The 17980-nt window shown below is 45.7% G+C and overlaps 1 protein-coding gene across 1 annotated transcript in view; it reads left to right on the forward strand.

Moving 5' to 3' along the window:
* The window catches only part of VWA3A (von Willebrand factor A domain containing 3A), a 58578-nt gene that overhangs the window by 1416 nt on the left and 39182 nt on the right, over window positions 1-17980 (forward strand). Inside the window, exons 3-10 of the mRNA XM_070461009.1 lie at window positions 19-103; window positions 4712-4799; window positions 5124-5247; window positions 9231-9355; window positions 9453-9530; window positions 11462-11516; window positions 15229-15327; window positions 17338-17444. Of these exons, the coding sequence (XP_070317110.1) occupies window positions 4738-4799; window positions 5124-5247; window positions 9231-9355; window positions 9453-9530; window positions 11462-11516; window positions 15229-15327; window positions 17338-17444 (650 nt within the window). The 5' untranslated portion in view covers window positions 19-103; window positions 4712-4737. The remainder of the gene's footprint in view (window positions 1-18; window positions 104-4711; window positions 4800-5123; window positions 5248-9230; window positions 9356-9452; window positions 9531-11461; window positions 11517-15228; window positions 15328-17337; window positions 17445-17980) is intronic.

Raw genomic sequence — 17980 nt, forward strand, 5'->3', positions numbered from 1 at the left:
CTTTTATCCGCTAATCAGGGCTACCTCTCTCCCTTTGACAAGATGCCGTTTCCTAAGGACCTGTTTGCATGTTCTCCTCCCCTCCTGTGACCAGTCTCCCAAGGTAACGTGGCCCACCTTTGTCTAAACTCCGGACCTGCCCTGAGTACATTTACTCAACAAATGTTTTGGGGGCAATGTTTTTCTAGGCAATGATTACAAAGAACCGTTCTAACTTAGGTTAACTAATTCCTGCCCTCAAGGATCTTACTTCTAGTGGACTGATGGGTAGGGGAGAGTGGGGCAGAGACATAATAAATATATAGAACATCAGATGATGAAATGTGCTACAGCAGAAACAAAACAGGGCAGAGGAGGCACTGTCTGAGGATGGGTAATCGAAGAAGACCTCCCTGAGAAGGTTTCATTGAGCAAAGGCCTGAGGGCAAGGGCTGTCCATCTCTGCCTACCCAGTACCGGGGCTCTCTGGCTCCAAATAGGCACTCTATAAATGTACACAGAATGATGTATGACAAAAACCACTACAATATTGTAAAAAAAAAAAAGAAAGAAAGAAAAAAAATGTACACACAATGAATGAGTGCTTGAGTCATATGCTGAAGTGCTTGAAGATGCGGCAGGTTTTGAAATGGTATTCCTCATTCCTATAGTACTTTGTATTTTACAAAGCTCTTGTATATTCTCAGTTTGACCTGATCCTCTTGATGGAGTTGAAGCAGACGTCACAGTTACTATTATCCCCATGCCATTCTGCAGATGGAGAAACCAACGGTCCAGTGCTCCTTTTAGCACATCACATTGTTTTTGTTAGTTTTATGCAGCCCAAATACCCCTCCATCGGCCATCACAAGTCACCTCAGAATCCAGGTCATTAGGTTGTTCATGAAAAGAGGGAGCTGAGACAGGGACATCCAGTGTTCACGAGGCCTTTCTATTCCAACAGTCTTGGCCACTAAGTTTCCCAGCAAACTGTAAGCCAGCTGTTTTTTGAGGTATTGCCACAGTATCTTGGTAATCTTCTGAATAAAAGGTTAAAGCTCCAAAAGAGAAAACAAGTTGCTGAACCATCAGTGTGTTGCTGTGTGTGTGCTCAGTCGTGTCTGACTCTTTGTGACCCCATGGACTGTAGCCCACCAGGCTCCTCTGTCCATGGGATCTCCTAGGCAAGAGTCCTGGAATAGATTGCCATTTTCCTCCTCCAGGGGGTCTTCCCGACCCAGGGATCGACGCTGCATCTCCTGCGGCTCCTGCATTGGCAGGCAGATTCTTTACCACTGAGTGAGTGAGTGAGTGAAGTCACTCAGTTGTGTCCGACTCTTTGCAACCCCACGGACTATAGGCAACCCCAGGCTCCTCAGTCCATGGAATTTTCCAGGCAAGAGTACTTGAGTGGGTTGCCATTTCCTTCTCCAGGGGATCTTCCCGACCCAGGGACTGAATCCAGGTCTCCCACAGTGCAGACAGATGCTTTACTGTCTGAGGCCCCAGGGAAGCCCATGAACCATCATTAAACTATTTAATGTTTTCATGAGAACACCCACTCCAATGTTAAGCTTCAACTCCATCTGGAGATTCCCAATGGCTGTTTTTTGTTTGTTTGTTTCAAATAACATGAAATCTAAATGAAGTTGCCACGTGGCGCTAGTGATATGGGTTTGATCCCTGGGTTGGGAAGTGGAGTGCAACCCCCTCCAGTATTCTTGGCTGGAGTACCCCATAGACAGAGGAGCCTGGCAGGCGACAGTCCAAGGGGTCACAAAGAGTCGGACACAGCTGAAGTGACTTCGCACACAGAAAGCCAGAAAGGAAGAATTAGAAGGAATTCCTGCAGAAAGGGAGGAAATAGAAGGAACAAGTATCTAATGGAACCCAAGAGCAGGAAGTGAGGTCAGTTCTTCAAGAACCAAGGTTTACCTCCCCTCCTCAAAATATTTACTATCTACCAGTCCCTGCTCTCAGGTCATTTACAGTCTCACAGGAGAAAGATGCCAATTTTTAAAAATCACACTAATGAAAAAAAAATAAATAAAAATCACAGTAATGAATGTATTATTCTAAATCAAGTACTTTCAAAGAAAGGAGAACAGTTCTGTGATAGTTGACATAACACAAGAAACCTGGAATAGAATGGGATGGTGGGGAAGACTTCGCAGAAGAAGTGAAGTTTGAGCTGAAGAGTCAAGGATGAATGACTGGGGGCAAGGAGCGGAAAGAATGTTCAGAGCAAAGCCAGCCCATGAAAAGGCCCTGTGACTAAAGGAAATGTGCAGCATTCCAGGGTCTGAAGGGGAAGGGGAGCTGTGGAACACAGACGTGGTGAAGGGGGGTAGAGCAGGAAAGCTGGAGAGGTTGGTGGACAGTGGCAAGAGCCTGTGAGCCTCAGATGCCATCGTTATGATCTTAATCTTCATTCTAGAAATAAAGGGAAGACTTTGAACAGTTTTAATCAAGAGGGAGAAGAGGGGATGTGACGTTGGGTCTGTAGGGTTTTTTGGCCGCAACTTATGGCCTGTGGGCTGTTAGTTCCCTGACCAGGGATTGAACCCAGACGTGACAGTGAATGCACAGTATCCTGACTACTAGTTCACCAGAGACTGCCCTGGATTTCTGTTTTTAAAAAATCACTCTGACTTCAGTGAGAAGAGATTAGATGGGAGAACTGAGGGGATGTAGGGAGGCCAGTTAGGATCTACTGCAGTCGTCTATGGCAGAGGTGAGAGAGGCCTAGATGTGAGAAATGCCAGAGGAGACAGAAGTGGTGAGATTTGAGAGAGGTAAAATTTACAAGGTTAGGGACTTCCCTGGAAGTCCAGTGGTTAGGACTCTGGCTTCCACTGCAGGGGGCACAGGTTTGATCTCTGGTGGCGGAAGTAAGATCTCACATGTGGCACAGAATGGCCGAAAAAAAGCAAGATTAGATGATGGAGTGGATATGCGAATGAGGTATCAAGAATAATTTACTCCTGACTCATATAAGTAGATGGATGGTGGTTCTTTTCTCTAAGTTAGAGAACAAAGACCAGAGGCTAGTGTATAGGAAATTTGAATTCAGTCTTGGACATGCTGAGTTTAAGTTGCTCCAGATGGAAATATCCAGTGTAATTGAACACACGGGTCTGCAGGCAGAATGACTGGTCTGGGCTTTTGACATGCAACTGGGAGTCACTGAAGTACAGATGATAGTTGAAGTCAAGGACAAGGACGTTTGCCTAGGAAAAGAGGAGAAAGTGAGAGGAGAACTGTGTGCATGATTTAGCCTTGAGGAACACCAACTTAAAATGCTCAGGCAAAGAAGGTGAGCCTGCAAAAGAGACTAGGAAGGAGCAGAGAGAGGAGGAAGCCAAGAGAGAAAGGCCCCAGGGAAACCAAGGCAGGGAATGGCCCTGCCCTCAACGTGGCTCTGAAGATGGTCTTCCCCTGCTTCTGAATGTACATGGTGGCCTCACAGCTCTTCATTCTGAATTCCCAGAGAGAGGATCTGATTGATCCGTCAGGCCCACGTCTACCACTGACCCCCTAAGCTGTGAGCAGTAGCTGCAGGGACCCACCCTCTGAGTGCAGAGGCAGTTATCAAAGGCAAAACTCAGCCTCATCTTAATGTTTTCCCTCTCCACTCCCCCATCCTCTAAATCATTATGGGCACTTGCTGTCTTCTCCGCCTAGTCCAGACTGCACCACACTCAACACGGCCACCTCAGTTTCATCCTTCAAGAAAGCCAAAGCTCAGGCCTTCCCTGGCGGTCAGTGGTTGGCTCCACCTTCCAGTTCAGGGAGCATGAATTAGATCCCTGGTTGGCGAGCCAAGGGCCCACATGCCATGGGGTGTGACCAAAAATTAACAACAAAGGGGTCTAAGCTCAAAAGACACTTCACTGACCACCTTACCTATGCAAAGTAGATTCCTTTCCCGATTACTCTCTATCCTTCCTTCATCACACGTTCCGCAGTTTGTTATTACTATATTTAATTTTTTTTTCATTTATTCATTTATTTGGCTGAGCTGGGTCTTCACTGCTGCACAGGCTTTCTCTAGTTTGGGTGAGTGGGGGCTCCTCTCTAGTTGCCATGCAAGGGCTTCTCATTGCAGTGGCGTCTCTTGTTTGGAGCACAGGCTCTCGGGCTCGAGAGCTCGGTAGCTGCGGCTCCTGGGCTCTAGAGCCCAGGCCCAGTAGTTGTGGCACACAGGCTTAGCTGTTCCGTGGCATGTGGGAATTTCCTGGACCAGGGATTGAACATGTGTCTTCTGCATCGGCAGGCAGATTCTTTACCGCTGAGCCACCAGGGAAGCCCCTACTATATTTAATTTTTAACATCAGTCTCTCCTTCTGGGAGGACAAGGACAATGTCTAGCTCTATGACTGTCCGCCGGGGACGGCTGTGCTCCCCGGAGACATTAGGCCACACTTAGAGACATTATTAGTTGTTACAACCTGAGGGGCAGGGATGCTCCTGGCATCCGATAGGTAGAGCATTCTTCAGTGCCCAGGACGACTGCATGACAAAGAATTATCCAAAATGTCAGAAGCCTTGGAGTTGAGAAACCTTTTTTTGGTCATCTTGTTCACTATTGTATCTGCAGCATCAAGTAGGTGTTCAATAAGGACTTATTGAATGAATTAATTAAAGAAGAGTTGAGCTGAATATAGATGCCCTCCAAGGCCATCGTCTACATGTTGCATTCATCCCTTTCTGGTATTATTTTGCTCCCTAGGAAAATAAGCCCTGGATATTTTTATAATGGCCGCACAAATTAGTGATGTCTTCCATGGTCAAGACAGTACATTTCTGGAAAATCATTGGTAAGCATCTTCTCTGATTTTTCCAAATGAAAGCAACAACAATAACAACATTTTTTTTCATGGGAGTTGAGGGGGAAATACGTGCCTTTAAGTGAGACTAGATAAATGATAATTGCATCATCTTACACCTGAGGGCTTCAGTTACCTAACTACCAAAAACAATAAAATAAAATGTCTTATGAACTTGGAGTCCACATTCTATCAAGATCCACACAAGAAACTTCCCCAGTTACTACACAGAAATAAAATGTTTCTGGAGGCCCTGACCGCGTGGCCTCAATGTCTGGCACCAGGGCATTGATCAAATGACTTTGTGTTTTGTAGCATGAGGAGAAACAATGACAGAGATCCAAAGAAGCAGTTGAACCAGAAGAATATCAATGAACTTGACCAAAAGCTAGACAATGGACTCCTGGTTACGCATGTTAACCAGACACAAGACTTACTGGTAAAAACCATAAGTGCTTCTACTGAGCAGCCGTGCTCACAAATCATAGCTGGGAATGCAGAATGTATTAAATTCTGGGTATTTCTTTCTTTATGTAGGATCTCAGGACTAGTTAAGAATTCATCTCTAATCTCCTGTCTTTAAAAATTACTAAAGAATCTCTATGCTATTTATAGAAATAGTATAGCCTTCTTGGCCATATCATCAAATATTCAGGAGGGTGTGAAGATGCTGTCCTTGTTATCAAAGCTTGAAGGCTAAGGAATTTAATTCTAAGATTCTCCTTCCTGAGATTTGTTTTTCTTGTAGGATTTCCTAAAAAATCTAAATCCAAAAATCAGTTTTGGGAAGTGCTATTGAAGCGAGAGAGTTATGGCAGGAGAATTAACCTCTAGAATAACCAGAACTGTGGGCTTAGGCTGACTCCCATCATGTTGATGAGCTGTCTTCTCGTGGTGGTGAGTGGATTGTCTAGAATTCACAACTCACTCTACCGTAGAAACAATTGCCATCGGGAGCTGTCAGCGCAAGTCTGGCCCATAACTCTCTACCTATACTAGAGTTTAACAAAAATCTTTTGAAATGATGATCAGTCAAAAACAATACAATTTTAATGCTGGTGATTAAAAATCAGGAAAATAGTTGTGTTTTACTTTTCTCAAGTATTGGCACTAACAGGAAAGCAAGTTTAATTAAAAGGAAATGAGCAAAGGTCAGTAGGGTATGGAGATTCTGAAGCATTCAGTGACCTTAGATGTTGATACTATGAGTATCTAGTTCACCTAATTTCTTATCAAATACATGACTTCCCAGGTGAACAAGGACCTCTCTTACTTATCAGCCACAACCGGGGCCTCATTTACCTCACAAACAAATTGCAGTGGGAAAGAGAGAATGGATTGCCCCAAAGATCGTATTCTTCTGTATGTCAAGCACATCCTTTAGTGTGTAATCAGTATGTCTACAGTCAAAGTCCGTAATGTGTTTAATGGTGCTCAGTCGCTCATTCGTATCCGATCTTTGCCACTCTATGGCTCCTCTGTACATGGAATTTCCCAGGGAAGGACACTGGAGTGGGTTGTCATTCCCTTCTCTGGGGGATCTTCCTGATCCAGGGATTGAATCCGAGTCTCCTGTATCGGCAGGTGGGTTCTTTACCACTGAGCCACCACCACTATTAAGCCTGTGTTTAACAGTAGCTCTTCAAATGTTAACAATACAAAATCCATGTCCTAAAACATGATGGAACATTTCAAAGGCAAGTAAAATGGAAGAAAAAGGTGAATGAGAAGTCTACCTGTTTCTGTGTTACCCACTAGGGAAGTGGTTGTCCTAAAAGATGAGGAGAGTGACATCTAGTGGTTATATGACGCAGAGCGGCAGCTCCCTAAGTGTGGGGCTGGGGCTAAGATAACAGGCGGGACATTAATTAGCAGAGAGAAATAATGAGAAAATTGTCTTTTCAGTCAGTTCTCTCTCGATCCTTCACAAAGACAGTCAGAGTTTGGTGGTAATTTAAAGGCCATATAGTATGGTGATTGTGAGCATGACTCAAACTATACGGCTTGGGTCTGAATCCCAGCTCCACCACTGGAGCGACTGTGACCAGCTGGGTGACTTTGAACAAATGACTTAATTCTCAGTACTTCAGTTTCCTTGTCAGTGAGATGAGGTTAACAATGATGAAACCTATTTCACAGACATAAATAATATATGTGAAGTGCTTGTCACATTAAAGTCGCCCTAACTGTTTGCTCTAATTATTCGTGTTTTTCACACTTTAACAGTTGCTAATTTCCTTTTGAAACAGAGGGTGAGCAGGCCTCAGGCACAGATGTAAGGCACCCAACGCTATCTAGCTGGACTAGGACAGCAGCAGTTTATTTTCACTGTCCATTTGTTTGTTACCTCCTGTGTGTGTGTTGGTCACTCAGTCAAGTCCAACTCCTTGCGATTCCATAGACTGTAGTCTTCTGCCCACCAAATCCGAGCAGAAACAAGAGTCGTTGATAAGCACTGCTTGGTGAAGAAGGAGATGCATGGCTTGCCCAGCATCACAAAGCTAGTAAGTGGGGGGCCCAGGACTGCACCCGCTTCTTTCCTCTCTCTCTTCCTCTGCCCATTCCTCCTTCAGAATCCTCTATCGGATCTAATTCTGTCTAAGGCAGCTCGGGCAGCCACAGCAGATAATTCCATCCCCTTGTCCACCACCTCACCCTCTGCAGTGACAGCGTGACAAAGACATGCTCGAGCAGGACCCACGCGGGGTTTCAGCAGGTGCACGGGAGGCAGGCAAGGCCATCCTTGGGTGTAGACAGGGCCACGGTGGCCTAAGCAGTGCAGGTCCTTTCCACAGTCATCAGAGGCTGCAGGGTGGTTTCTCACTGTGGGACTGAGCCGGCCTCCCCTGACGACGGGATTCCTCACCCCCAGGCATGGCCAACCGCGGCAACATGTAAGGCCCATTGATTCATTCAAACAATGGTGCTTGTGCCGGAAGCTCTTGCAGAATCCGAGTCTGATCTAGGCCTCGCACCTTTCTAGGCTCCTCTCGTGTCACACATAGCCTGTGTTCACTACACACCAATTACTGGGACCACCCTTCTGTTCTGGAAGAACTCTGATCCAGCCCCAAGTCTGCCTCTGCCTGGAATGTGCATTCCCAGGGTCGCACAGGGCTGCCTCCTCCTAAACTTCCAGAAGGACCTTCTCTGACCTCCATCTCAGCTAAAGTGACTCCCCGTCTCCACCCTAGTCATTTTCTGTCACATTCCCTTGCCCCACTTTCTTAATATAACTGTTCCTTGCTAAAATGATGTACATTGATTTTGCTTTTCTTTACTGACCCTTTGTCCACACTAGAATGTGAGCTCCGAGAAGACAGGAACATTTCTGTCTTGTTCACACTGTAGCCCTAGCACCTCAAAGCAGGGCTCAGAACAAGGAAAATGGGCTCAGAGCATCATGTCAGCTCTCTCCCACCTTCTGGCTCCCAGAACATATCAGCGATGTTGAATGCTTGCTGTGAATGACTTCAGCTCTGTCACCAAGGCCACCACCCACATCCTGAGCTTAGCATTATGTAAGTGACACAGGCATCTCTAGGCACAAGCAAGTGGGCGTGTTCATGCCGTGGCCAGACTCCTGTGATGACTAGGAAATTCTTCCGCTGATATTTTATCCTCTGCTCTTGTTTCTGGCCTCTGGACAGGGAAACTTATTCCCTCTTCCATTAGTCAACAAATATTTGTGGAGGATCCCTCAGACTGAGAGGGAGGCAGAACTCATATACCTGAAAAGATACAGAGAATGCAAATACAGAAATAAACAAACACACCCCCATCACTTGTGTTTGGCAAAGACTCAAAGGCAGGCAGGGAATTAGGTAAACTTTAGAGTGAAAAGAATGAGGAAGCGTCAGGTGTGCCCTGAAGGAGCAGGCACACGGATGCCAGAGATGAGCTAACTAGAAGCTGGGTATCTCCTGTGATTGGTTTGGGAGTATGTTTGGCTTTCTCTGGCTGGTCCTGAGCTGAGAAGGGGATGAAAATAGGAAAGGTGGCAGCCCCGTCACAGCCCAGACCTCCTGATCCAGTTCCTGGAGAGGTTATGGTTTGGCTCCATGGACCGGTTGCTGCAGAGGTTGTGGGTCAGAGTTCTGTAGTCGGCAGGGTCTAGCCACTGTGTGTTTGTGTATCAGCCTCTCACAAGGCAGGATGCGGCGAGTGACCCTTGACTCCTCTGGGGACATACTGGGGATGAGGTGAGGGATGGGAACCAGTATCATCGGGGGCAGGTGGCCCAGAGCACAGGCCTCTCTGCACACGTCTGTTGCCTCAGCAAGATGAGTTCCTGAACAGATTCTCTTAGGTAGGACCAGTCAGGGGCACCCCTTGGGGGTCCCCGTGGAGGGACCTAAAGCACCGTGAGCTTTGCCTTCTCTTTGCACTGTTTTCTCCTTGACTCTGGCTTCCGTTTCACAGAGGCTGCAGGGGGATGAGACCCAGCCTTCAATCTGGGAGAATTCAGAAGATTGGCTTTCAATGCACAGTTTAAAGTCTAAGAAACTCACTTTGGCTGACCTGATATGCCAGGGCACAGCTGTGCCGTAAGTCGGAAGCCACTCCCCTCCCCCTAAGCCTGTGAGACATGTCATCCAGCCCCCTGAGCCCAAGAGACCCTTTCATGAGACTTTGCTTCTTCAGGGAGGAGGCCAGCAGTGTCTCAAAGAAAATGCACTTCCCCATCCAGACCGTCCACCAATTTGAAGCCAAGCTTTCTGAGTAAGTATGTTTCTCATGTCCTCCCAACAAGCCCAGAGCTCAAGAATTACCTGGGTTCAGCACCCTGAAAGTGACTTTGTTCAAACGACAGGCTCTGTTGGACCCTGTGGGCAGTTTTCTTCCCACCTCTGGCTCCAATGTCCTCTTTTTTCAAATAAAGAAGATTGAACTATATCAGTTTTTCTCACTGTCTTAAAACTCATGGCCCCTTTGGATGAAACCTCGCTGCCTCATCTGATTTATAACAATTAAGTGTGGCAGATTGATTGGGTTCATATCTTTACAGATGTATGTTAAAAATATTCAGGCCCCCCAAATTCCAAACCAGTTTTTTTCTTTTAATGTGGGCCATTTTTAAAGTCTTTATTGAATTTGTTACAATATTACTTCTGTTTTGCGTTTTGGTTTTGGAGTCATAAGGCACATGGGATCTTAGTTTCCCAACAAGAGGTTGAACTCGCACCCCTTGCATTAGAAGGCAAAGTCTTAACTACTGGACCACCAGGGAAGTCCCTAAATCAGATTTTTTTAAAAAACTTATCTTTATGTTTTTTGGCCTCACTTCACAGCCTGTGGCATCCTAGTTCCCCGACCAGGGATCGAACCCAGGCCCTCAGCAGTGAAAGAGCAGTGTCTTAACTACTGGACCACCATGGAATTCCCCCGAACTAGACTTTGTTAGCACCAACCCCTGTGTAGCAATTGCTTGCTTGATTACTGCTTGCCTGAGATTTCTTCAAAGGTTAGAATAATAATCAAGCACCAACATTTATTCATGTGTCAGGAATTCTGCTAAAGGCTGCACACATTATCTTATTTAATCTTCACAACTCAAAAAATAGTATTATTCTCAAGACAGTTCATGGAAAATCAATTGCTGGATGACCAATTTGTCAAATTTATCAAAGCATTTTACCTGTAACTTTTATAGCAAATTTTCTTGAGTTGGAAGTTTAAACAGATTTTAAAGATTTCTGTAGTATTTTTGGTTGATTGGTTTTAATTGTGAATCCAGCATTTTAAGGAATATTCTATTCAGTTCAGTCATTTGGCAAATTGATTTTCAGAGAATTAGTTTTAAGTAAACTAAATCTCAGGAACTTGACTTGAATAAAATCTTATTATTATCTTCACATTGGAGATGTTGAAACTGTAGAGTTTACCATACCTGTGCAAGTCACACAGCTAATAAACAACAGAGCTGGGTCTCAAAGACAAGCACATCTCATCATGGAGCCCATGCTCTTTGCTGGCACCTACTTGTGGGTCTTATGACTCTGCCCACTGCCCCCCATCCATGAGTTCATGCCCAGAGGGCCTTTTCTGGGCCCCCAAATCCCACCTACCTCAATGAGGGCAATTCAGTTAAATTCAGATGACTGAGTCCTTCACTTGAGCGCCTGTTACAGGCTGATCTCCAAACATCCATAGGAATAGTCTGCAATAAGGGAAACTCAAGAAGTTCCCCTGGCCACTTACTATTCAAAAACTAAGTTTTTTGTTCATCAATCCACTGAGAAACTGATGCTAAGCAGCCTCAGTTGTGCCCTTATGATCATGTCCAGGTGACCAGAAGTCTCAGCTGAGAAGACACAGATTTGAGAAGAGCAAGAATGTTCTTCCACCTTCCTCATAAGAACCCTCTCCCATCCTGCACAGACTGACCCTGCCTTGAAGCCCACCTCTAGCTCCGCCGTTTACAGTGCAACCTGTAACACTAAGAGAGCTTTCCACAATCTCCTCCATCTTTTACCCCAGCAAACAAAGACCTTCAGTTTTTTCTGGGCTAGATTTTACCTTATATTCTCCCAGTGCCTTAGACACATTAAAAGAAAAAAATTCCCACTGCATTTTCCTTCTGTGTATGTGAGCGGCCGTTGCTCGGTGCTGGAACTGACCTTGGGTGACAAGTCTTCCTGGTGTTTTAACAGAGCTATTGAACTCTATCAACAGAGAATTCAGTGGCTCACAGAAAACAGCAAGAAGGTAACAGATTTCTTTCTTTGCCTCCTTTCAGTCATTGCATCTGTATTTGTTAGAACCCTTTCTGTTGCAAGTAATAGACCTCCAATTTACATTAACCAAAGCTAAAAAAGGAATTCCCAGACCTACAGAAATGAAAAGCCCAAACACAGCTGTATCCTAGGGTTCAAATGATGTCATCCTTTGTCTCCGAGCTCTGCTTTCCTCTGGGTTGGTTTTACCCTCCGTAAGGCTCTCCCCAGTCTTGGGAAGATGAGGGTCACCAGCAGCTCTAAGTCACTGTAGTGGTGACCTTCCTTTCCCAGCGCATCCTCCCAAGTCCTGGGACTGACTCTCTCTGGGCCAATTTAGACCAATCACCATAGCCAACGGGGTGAGATACACTAACTGCCTAGACCCTGAACTAGTGCTCACTCCGGGGAAAGACAGGGGTCAGGGTAGTTGGGGAGAATGGGTGAGATCTCCCCAAACATCACAGACTGAGAAAGGGAGACAGATGGTTGCACATGGAAAGCCAGAGAGCTGTTACCAGGAGAGGAAACATCCTGTTTGAGAACAGCTGAAGCTCCCCTGGACCATTTCAGCTCAGACCTTTAGTGAGATTTACAACTAAGGCTGATCATCCAGACATAACTTCTGAAAGTTCGATTAAATGTTTTTCTCAGACCCAAAGGGTAGAAGGGTGTTCATAAGCAAATTAAGCTTCATTTTGCTTTCTTATTTGTTTTAGCCTATGTTCTTCCAATTGATGTCTTTCTGGCCCACAGTTTCTTTCACCTTAGGCAATCCTTAACCACTTTGTGGCTTCCCTGGTTGCTCAGATGGTAAAGAATCTGCCTGCAATGTGGGAGACCTGGGTTCAATCCCTAGGTCAGGAAGATCCCCTGGAGAAGGAACTGGCAACCCACTCCAGTATTCTTGCCTGGAAAATCCCATGGACAGAGGAGTCTAGCAGACAATGAGGTAGCAAAGAGTCAGACGTGACTGAGTAACTACATGATGTGATGATGTGACAGGCAATCCTCAACTCTTTATATATTTATTTCTAATTTATCTTTGGTTGTGCTGGGTCTTTGTTGCTGTGCTTGGGTTTTCTCTAGCTGTGGTGAATGGGGGCTATTCTTGAGTTGCAGTATGTAGGCTTCTCTTATTGCAGACTTCAGTAATCCGCTCTTGCGGATTTCAGTATTTGTGGTGCACAGGCTTAATTGCCCCGCAGCATGTGGAATCTTCCCAGACCAGGGATTGAACCCGTGTGCCCTGCATTCACAGGCAGATTCTTAACCACTGGACCACCAGGGAAGTCCAACCCTCCACCCTTGTTTCAAAGCCTGAGATAGGTGAGTGTTGAAATTTATGCTACCCAACCCCAACGCCCACCTGTACATACGCCCAGCAGGTGACAATACAGTGCTAAGGCTAGCTGCCTGAGCCGATTCCAGGGTGTAGTCTACATCTCAGATCCAGATCCCTCTTCTCTCGCTTAAGACAGGTCAGCAGATGCACATCTCCAGCTGTAGCACGCCCCCTCTGGTCGGTCACGGTAACACAGGCAGAGAGGGATGAGAGCCTCACCTCCTCTACAAACTTCAGTTCAGGGAATGCCGCGCTCAACCACCTACGCCCATCACACTTGTCCTGGCACTTTCGACAGAGGGGCAGGGATTGCTGGTTAGGTCCTTCTTCCCTTTATCCTTTTCTGATGGAGTTATTGAGGAGCCAGGGAATAAGCCCCAATTGGATTCCATAGGAGCAATCACTTGTAAATCAACTCATGAGTCTTCTGAGTGCTTCCACACCTGATGTGATGCATAGTCCATCACTGTACCCAGTTCTGGACTCCCGTCAGCAAAACCACACTTCCCTGGGTGTCTGTTTCCATGTCTGCAGAAGATAAAACAGGGGTTATAAACCAGTGGCATGCAGGCAAATCTGGCCCTGCAACCATGTTTTCCTTTGCCTCAATAGGTTTAAATATTTTTAAAATTAGATGTCAAGATTTTAAAATCCTGCTATTTCACTTTTATGTCTGCTTTCAGTCTTCTCTTGAAAAAATTTAGGGATATCTGGCATCACTGGGCTCCAATTCCCTCTCATGCACTCTTCCATTTGTTTCTCTGGGATAAATTTCTAGAATTTCAATGGCGAGGTTTAAGGGAATGCATTTGTCAATTATAAAAGCTCTAAAGTCAGCTTTCTCAAAATTTCAAAGGATAGACCTGGCCCCAAATTTGAACTCCTTCTGGCCCCTGAAAATTGGCAATGTCCTGGGAAGCTTCATACTTCATCTGTTTTTATATGAACAAATATTGTTTGAGTGATTACAGCATATCAGGCACTTTTTCCAGGACCGGGGATTCAAACATGACTAGTACAAAGCTCCTACTTTCATGGAATTTATGGTCCAGGGGAGAGGACAAATCACATACAAAGTTAGTTTGTGATGGTGCTATACAGAAAAATAAAGCAGGATGAGGGATGAAAGGGTGAGATAGAAGCAGGGATGTTTAAATAATAGGGTAGTCCAAGAGGAGACATTTGAACGGACACCTAAAGGGAGTGAGGGAGTGATGTTGAGATCGAGGGAGAATGTTTCAAGCAGAGGAAACAGCTAATGCTAAGGCCCTGAGACAGGAACATACTTGACCTGTTCCAGAAGCAGCAAGCAGGTCCATGCAGCTCTTGACTTTGTCTCAAGAGCGCAGAGTGAGCATTTGGAGAGCGGATGGAGTTAGGGGCAGGCACAGATCAGGAAGACCTTGCTGAGTTCAGATTTTATTCCAAAGACGAGAGTTTTAAGCAGGGGAGTGACATGATCTGACTTCAGTTTCAAAACGATCACTCTGGATGCTTCATAAATTGATGGTAGACAACAAAGTCTAGGAGGAAATGATGTTGGCTTAAACCCAAGGGCCAGGTAGGGGGATGGGATGAGAATTGATGGATTCAGGGTATGATTTGGAGGCAGAACAGGCAGGATTTGCTGATGGATTGGGTAAGTTTAGGGCCAGAGTGCCTAGGTGAATGTTAAATGCCATTTACTGAGGTGGAGAAAACTAAGTATGGAACAAGTTTAAGGAGGAACAATAACTTAGATATCCAATAAAGCAAGATTTAAGACAAGCATCCAGTGGAACCTATTACCCTAGAGAACTATTAATTTCCTATGAATGAAAATTCCAATTCACAATGCAGCTATAACAGAAAGAACAGTTTCGAGGTAAATCAAACAGCATTGACATGTAGCTAGAAATAGCGGTTAGAAACATAATTAGAAATTCACAGAAATACTGCTACAGCTAGAGAACTTAACACATCTGCTTTTGATTGGTAGAATAGGCAGAAAATAAATAAGGCTTTAGAGAAATGAAAAAAGATAAGCTGATGTAATTAGATGTCAAACAGTCTTACAAAGGCTGCTTTTCTACAATCTCCAAACTTTCTTTAATGAACACAAGTTACTTTATAAAAGTGGACAGTAAGTATTAAGGGGAAAAATTTTTAAATAAGTTGCCACAAATAGAAGCAGATAATGCCCCAGACTAAAACTGAGACACCCAGTTTTGCTCTCTTCTCTACAAAATGGGACTCCCTTGTGTGGCCTCTTGTTGAGGCTGGAATGTGCTTGAATTTCTGCTTCAACAAGCTGCCCAATGAAAGGTTTGCAGAAGCACAGAGCTGTGCTGGTTGTTCTGCACGCCCTCTCTGATTTTAGGCATTTGGCCTCATCAAGGGGGCCAGAGTCGGCATTCTCATTGACGTGTCAGCTGTCAGCAGTGGCCCTCAGAAAGAGGAGTTCCAAAATGACCTCATGGTAAGTCTCTCTGGCACAAAGAAGTACCTGGAACCACCTCTTCCTCCCCACCCTCTATCCCCACTTCCTCTCGGCCCTCCCTTGTGAGATTGCTAATGGCTTTGTTGATAGCAAGTGCAAAATGGAGCATTTTACAAAGAACAGTTCACACTTAATTAGCACCGACAGTTAAAAAAAAATATGCTGAGTTCTTCGAAACCCGGCCTCAGAGTCATTTGCAGTTGCGGTGTGAGCCTCTAGTATTCACACTGGGGCAGTCCCTACCAACTTGACTGTCTCAAGAGCCTGTGCTCCCTGGAAAGAGGTTGTGGAGGTGGGGATCAGTTGGACCGACTCCAGCACAGGCTTCTAGCCTTTTCCTGATGAGGCGCGATCCTGGCTGCTTTGGTTGTAACTGAGGAGCTAAGAGCTCTAGGGCCAAATCCCAGGCACCTCCACCACTTCTGGGCTGTGTGCCTCTGTTATCTCGTCTGTGAAACAGGGATTGATGACTCTCGCCACCTCACAGGGTTGCCAGAGGACAAAAGGAGCCCCTGCAAATGAAGCGCTCAGTACAAGAGTCTGGCATAGGCAAAAGCCCCTGTAGTCTCTGAGAAGTGATGTGGAGGGTCTGTTTTCTTAGAGGAACCTCTAAGCTTTGGATGAGACCTGAGCAGCAGTAGCTGGTCCCAGAATCCTAGAGAGGGATCAAGATGGGCCCGTTTCCAGACTTGTCCTCATTCCTGGTCTCAGCAGGTGTCAGGGAACTGGTGTCAGTGCAGGCTGCCCTTCACAACATCCCCAGGGCCCAGTTTCCAGAGATACCCCTGGTGGGCTGGTTCAGTATTAACCAGGGCAGAGCTCGTGTTTGGTGGTAACAGGTGATGTTTCTAGGTGGCCAATGATAGCTTACGGTGATCTGTGTTGGATTTGTTATCTCCGAAGAGCAAAATTTCTCTTTGGGACCAAAGACTCGGCTTCAGTCACTTGGAGCTTTATTTTATTACAGTGAAAATGGGACAGAGAAAGCTTCTGATATAGACATCAGAAGGGGACAGAGAATGCCCCACTAGTTTGGGTGGGGCTTTATATACTTTTTTAATTGGTTACCAACAATAGGTCAAAAGAGTATCTCAAGGTTGTAAAAGTCTTACCAGGCCCACTCCCACAACATGCATCTTAAGATAGCAGGATTAGTTAGAAGGTTTTTGTTAAGAAGGAAAAACTTGCCTTTGAGCAAGATACATTGTTGTTATATAATCATTAGTGTGGAGCTTAAGAAAAAAGAGCAAGATGTTTTGCTGTGTAATCATTAGCTCTGGGCTTAAAGAAAGATAGTCTTAGGCAAAATAGATTGTTGTCATAACAACTCAGAGTTTAAGGGGAGAAAAGTCTTATGTGACTAAGATGAGAGAATGTAGAAAAAAGTTTGTCCCTTCCTCCTCCGCGAGGGCCCTGGTCGCCTTATCAACGTACCTAAGAGTAAGCTCTCTCACCAGGAAGGAGAGGGAAGCATTATCTTACTGGTGGATACTCACCAGGCTGAGCTGAGAACACCCAAGAGGCTGGCCCTGCACCCATCACTCCATCCCCAACTCACACGGCCAGGACAGCAACCACTGCCCCCCACCTCCATGCTCCTCCCTGGGTGCCACATGTAAATGCCGCAGTCAGGGTCCAGCCACTGCGCATGCGGAAGTGGGTGCTCATCCCACCCACATCCATGACCCAAGTGTGTGGCGGTTGCTCCAGAAGAGATCTTGGGTCTGCAGTTAGTGGTCAGAACTGGCTGACCACCCAGGCCCCACCCTGACCATGCGCAGCCAAGGACAGGCTGGGATGGGCAGCTAGGGTGCTCCACCTAGACCCCTGTGACCCCAGGGGCAGCAAGCAAATGTCAACTTGGGGCTGCTAAGCTGAGTCTTAAGCAACCCTGTTCTCATCTCAGCCCAGAGGGCCCAGCCACAGCATGAGAGGTGAAGGCAGGCTCCACATGACTCTGGGAGCCACTGGTGTCCTCTTGCCCACCAGAGCCTCATTGACGAGCAGCTGAGCCATAAAGACAAGCTGTACATCCTGTCCTTCGGCGCTACCACCAGCGCCCTCTGGCCCAGCCCGACAGAAGTCAGCGCCTCCAGGTGAGCGATTGCCTGGCCTTGGCCTGGGTGTTTGCCTGGTCACTTTCCTCTCTAAAAGTGTTCGTGTCTTTATCAAAAGATTAAAGTGCAAAATAAGTGAGACAGTTCACAAAAACAGAAACACAGGGAGCCAGCTACTTTTGGAAAAGTCACCACCCCATGAGCACCACAAAACGAAAAGTTAAGATACCATTTCTACCCAGAAATCTAACAAAGATAGTTTTATTATTATGAAAATGATGCATGCTGATTTTCAGAAACTGCAACAGTATAAAAGGATAAAAAATAGCAGACGAGTCTCCCTCTCACACTAGTTACCCCTCCCTCACGTCCCAATAATAGTTTCTTCAATCTACTTCCACAGTCTTTGCACATATATGCATCTGTGTGTTTATCGTCTTTTATTTAAACATAATCAAGAGAACATTACACTATTTTTCATCTTGGCTTTGCACCTAATTTCCTCTCAATATGCAGAGATCAACCTCTTTCTTTTTAATAGCTACCTAACAATTCCACTGTTTAGTGCTTTCCCT

The sequence above is a fragment of the Odocoileus virginianus genome, chromosome 33 (genome assembly GCF_023699985.2).
Source record: "Odocoileus virginianus isolate 20LAN1187 ecotype Illinois chromosome 33, Ovbor_1.2, whole genome shotgun sequence".
Lineage (NCBI taxonomy): Eukaryota > Metazoa > Chordata > Mammalia > Artiodactyla > Cervidae > Odocoileus > Odocoileus virginianus.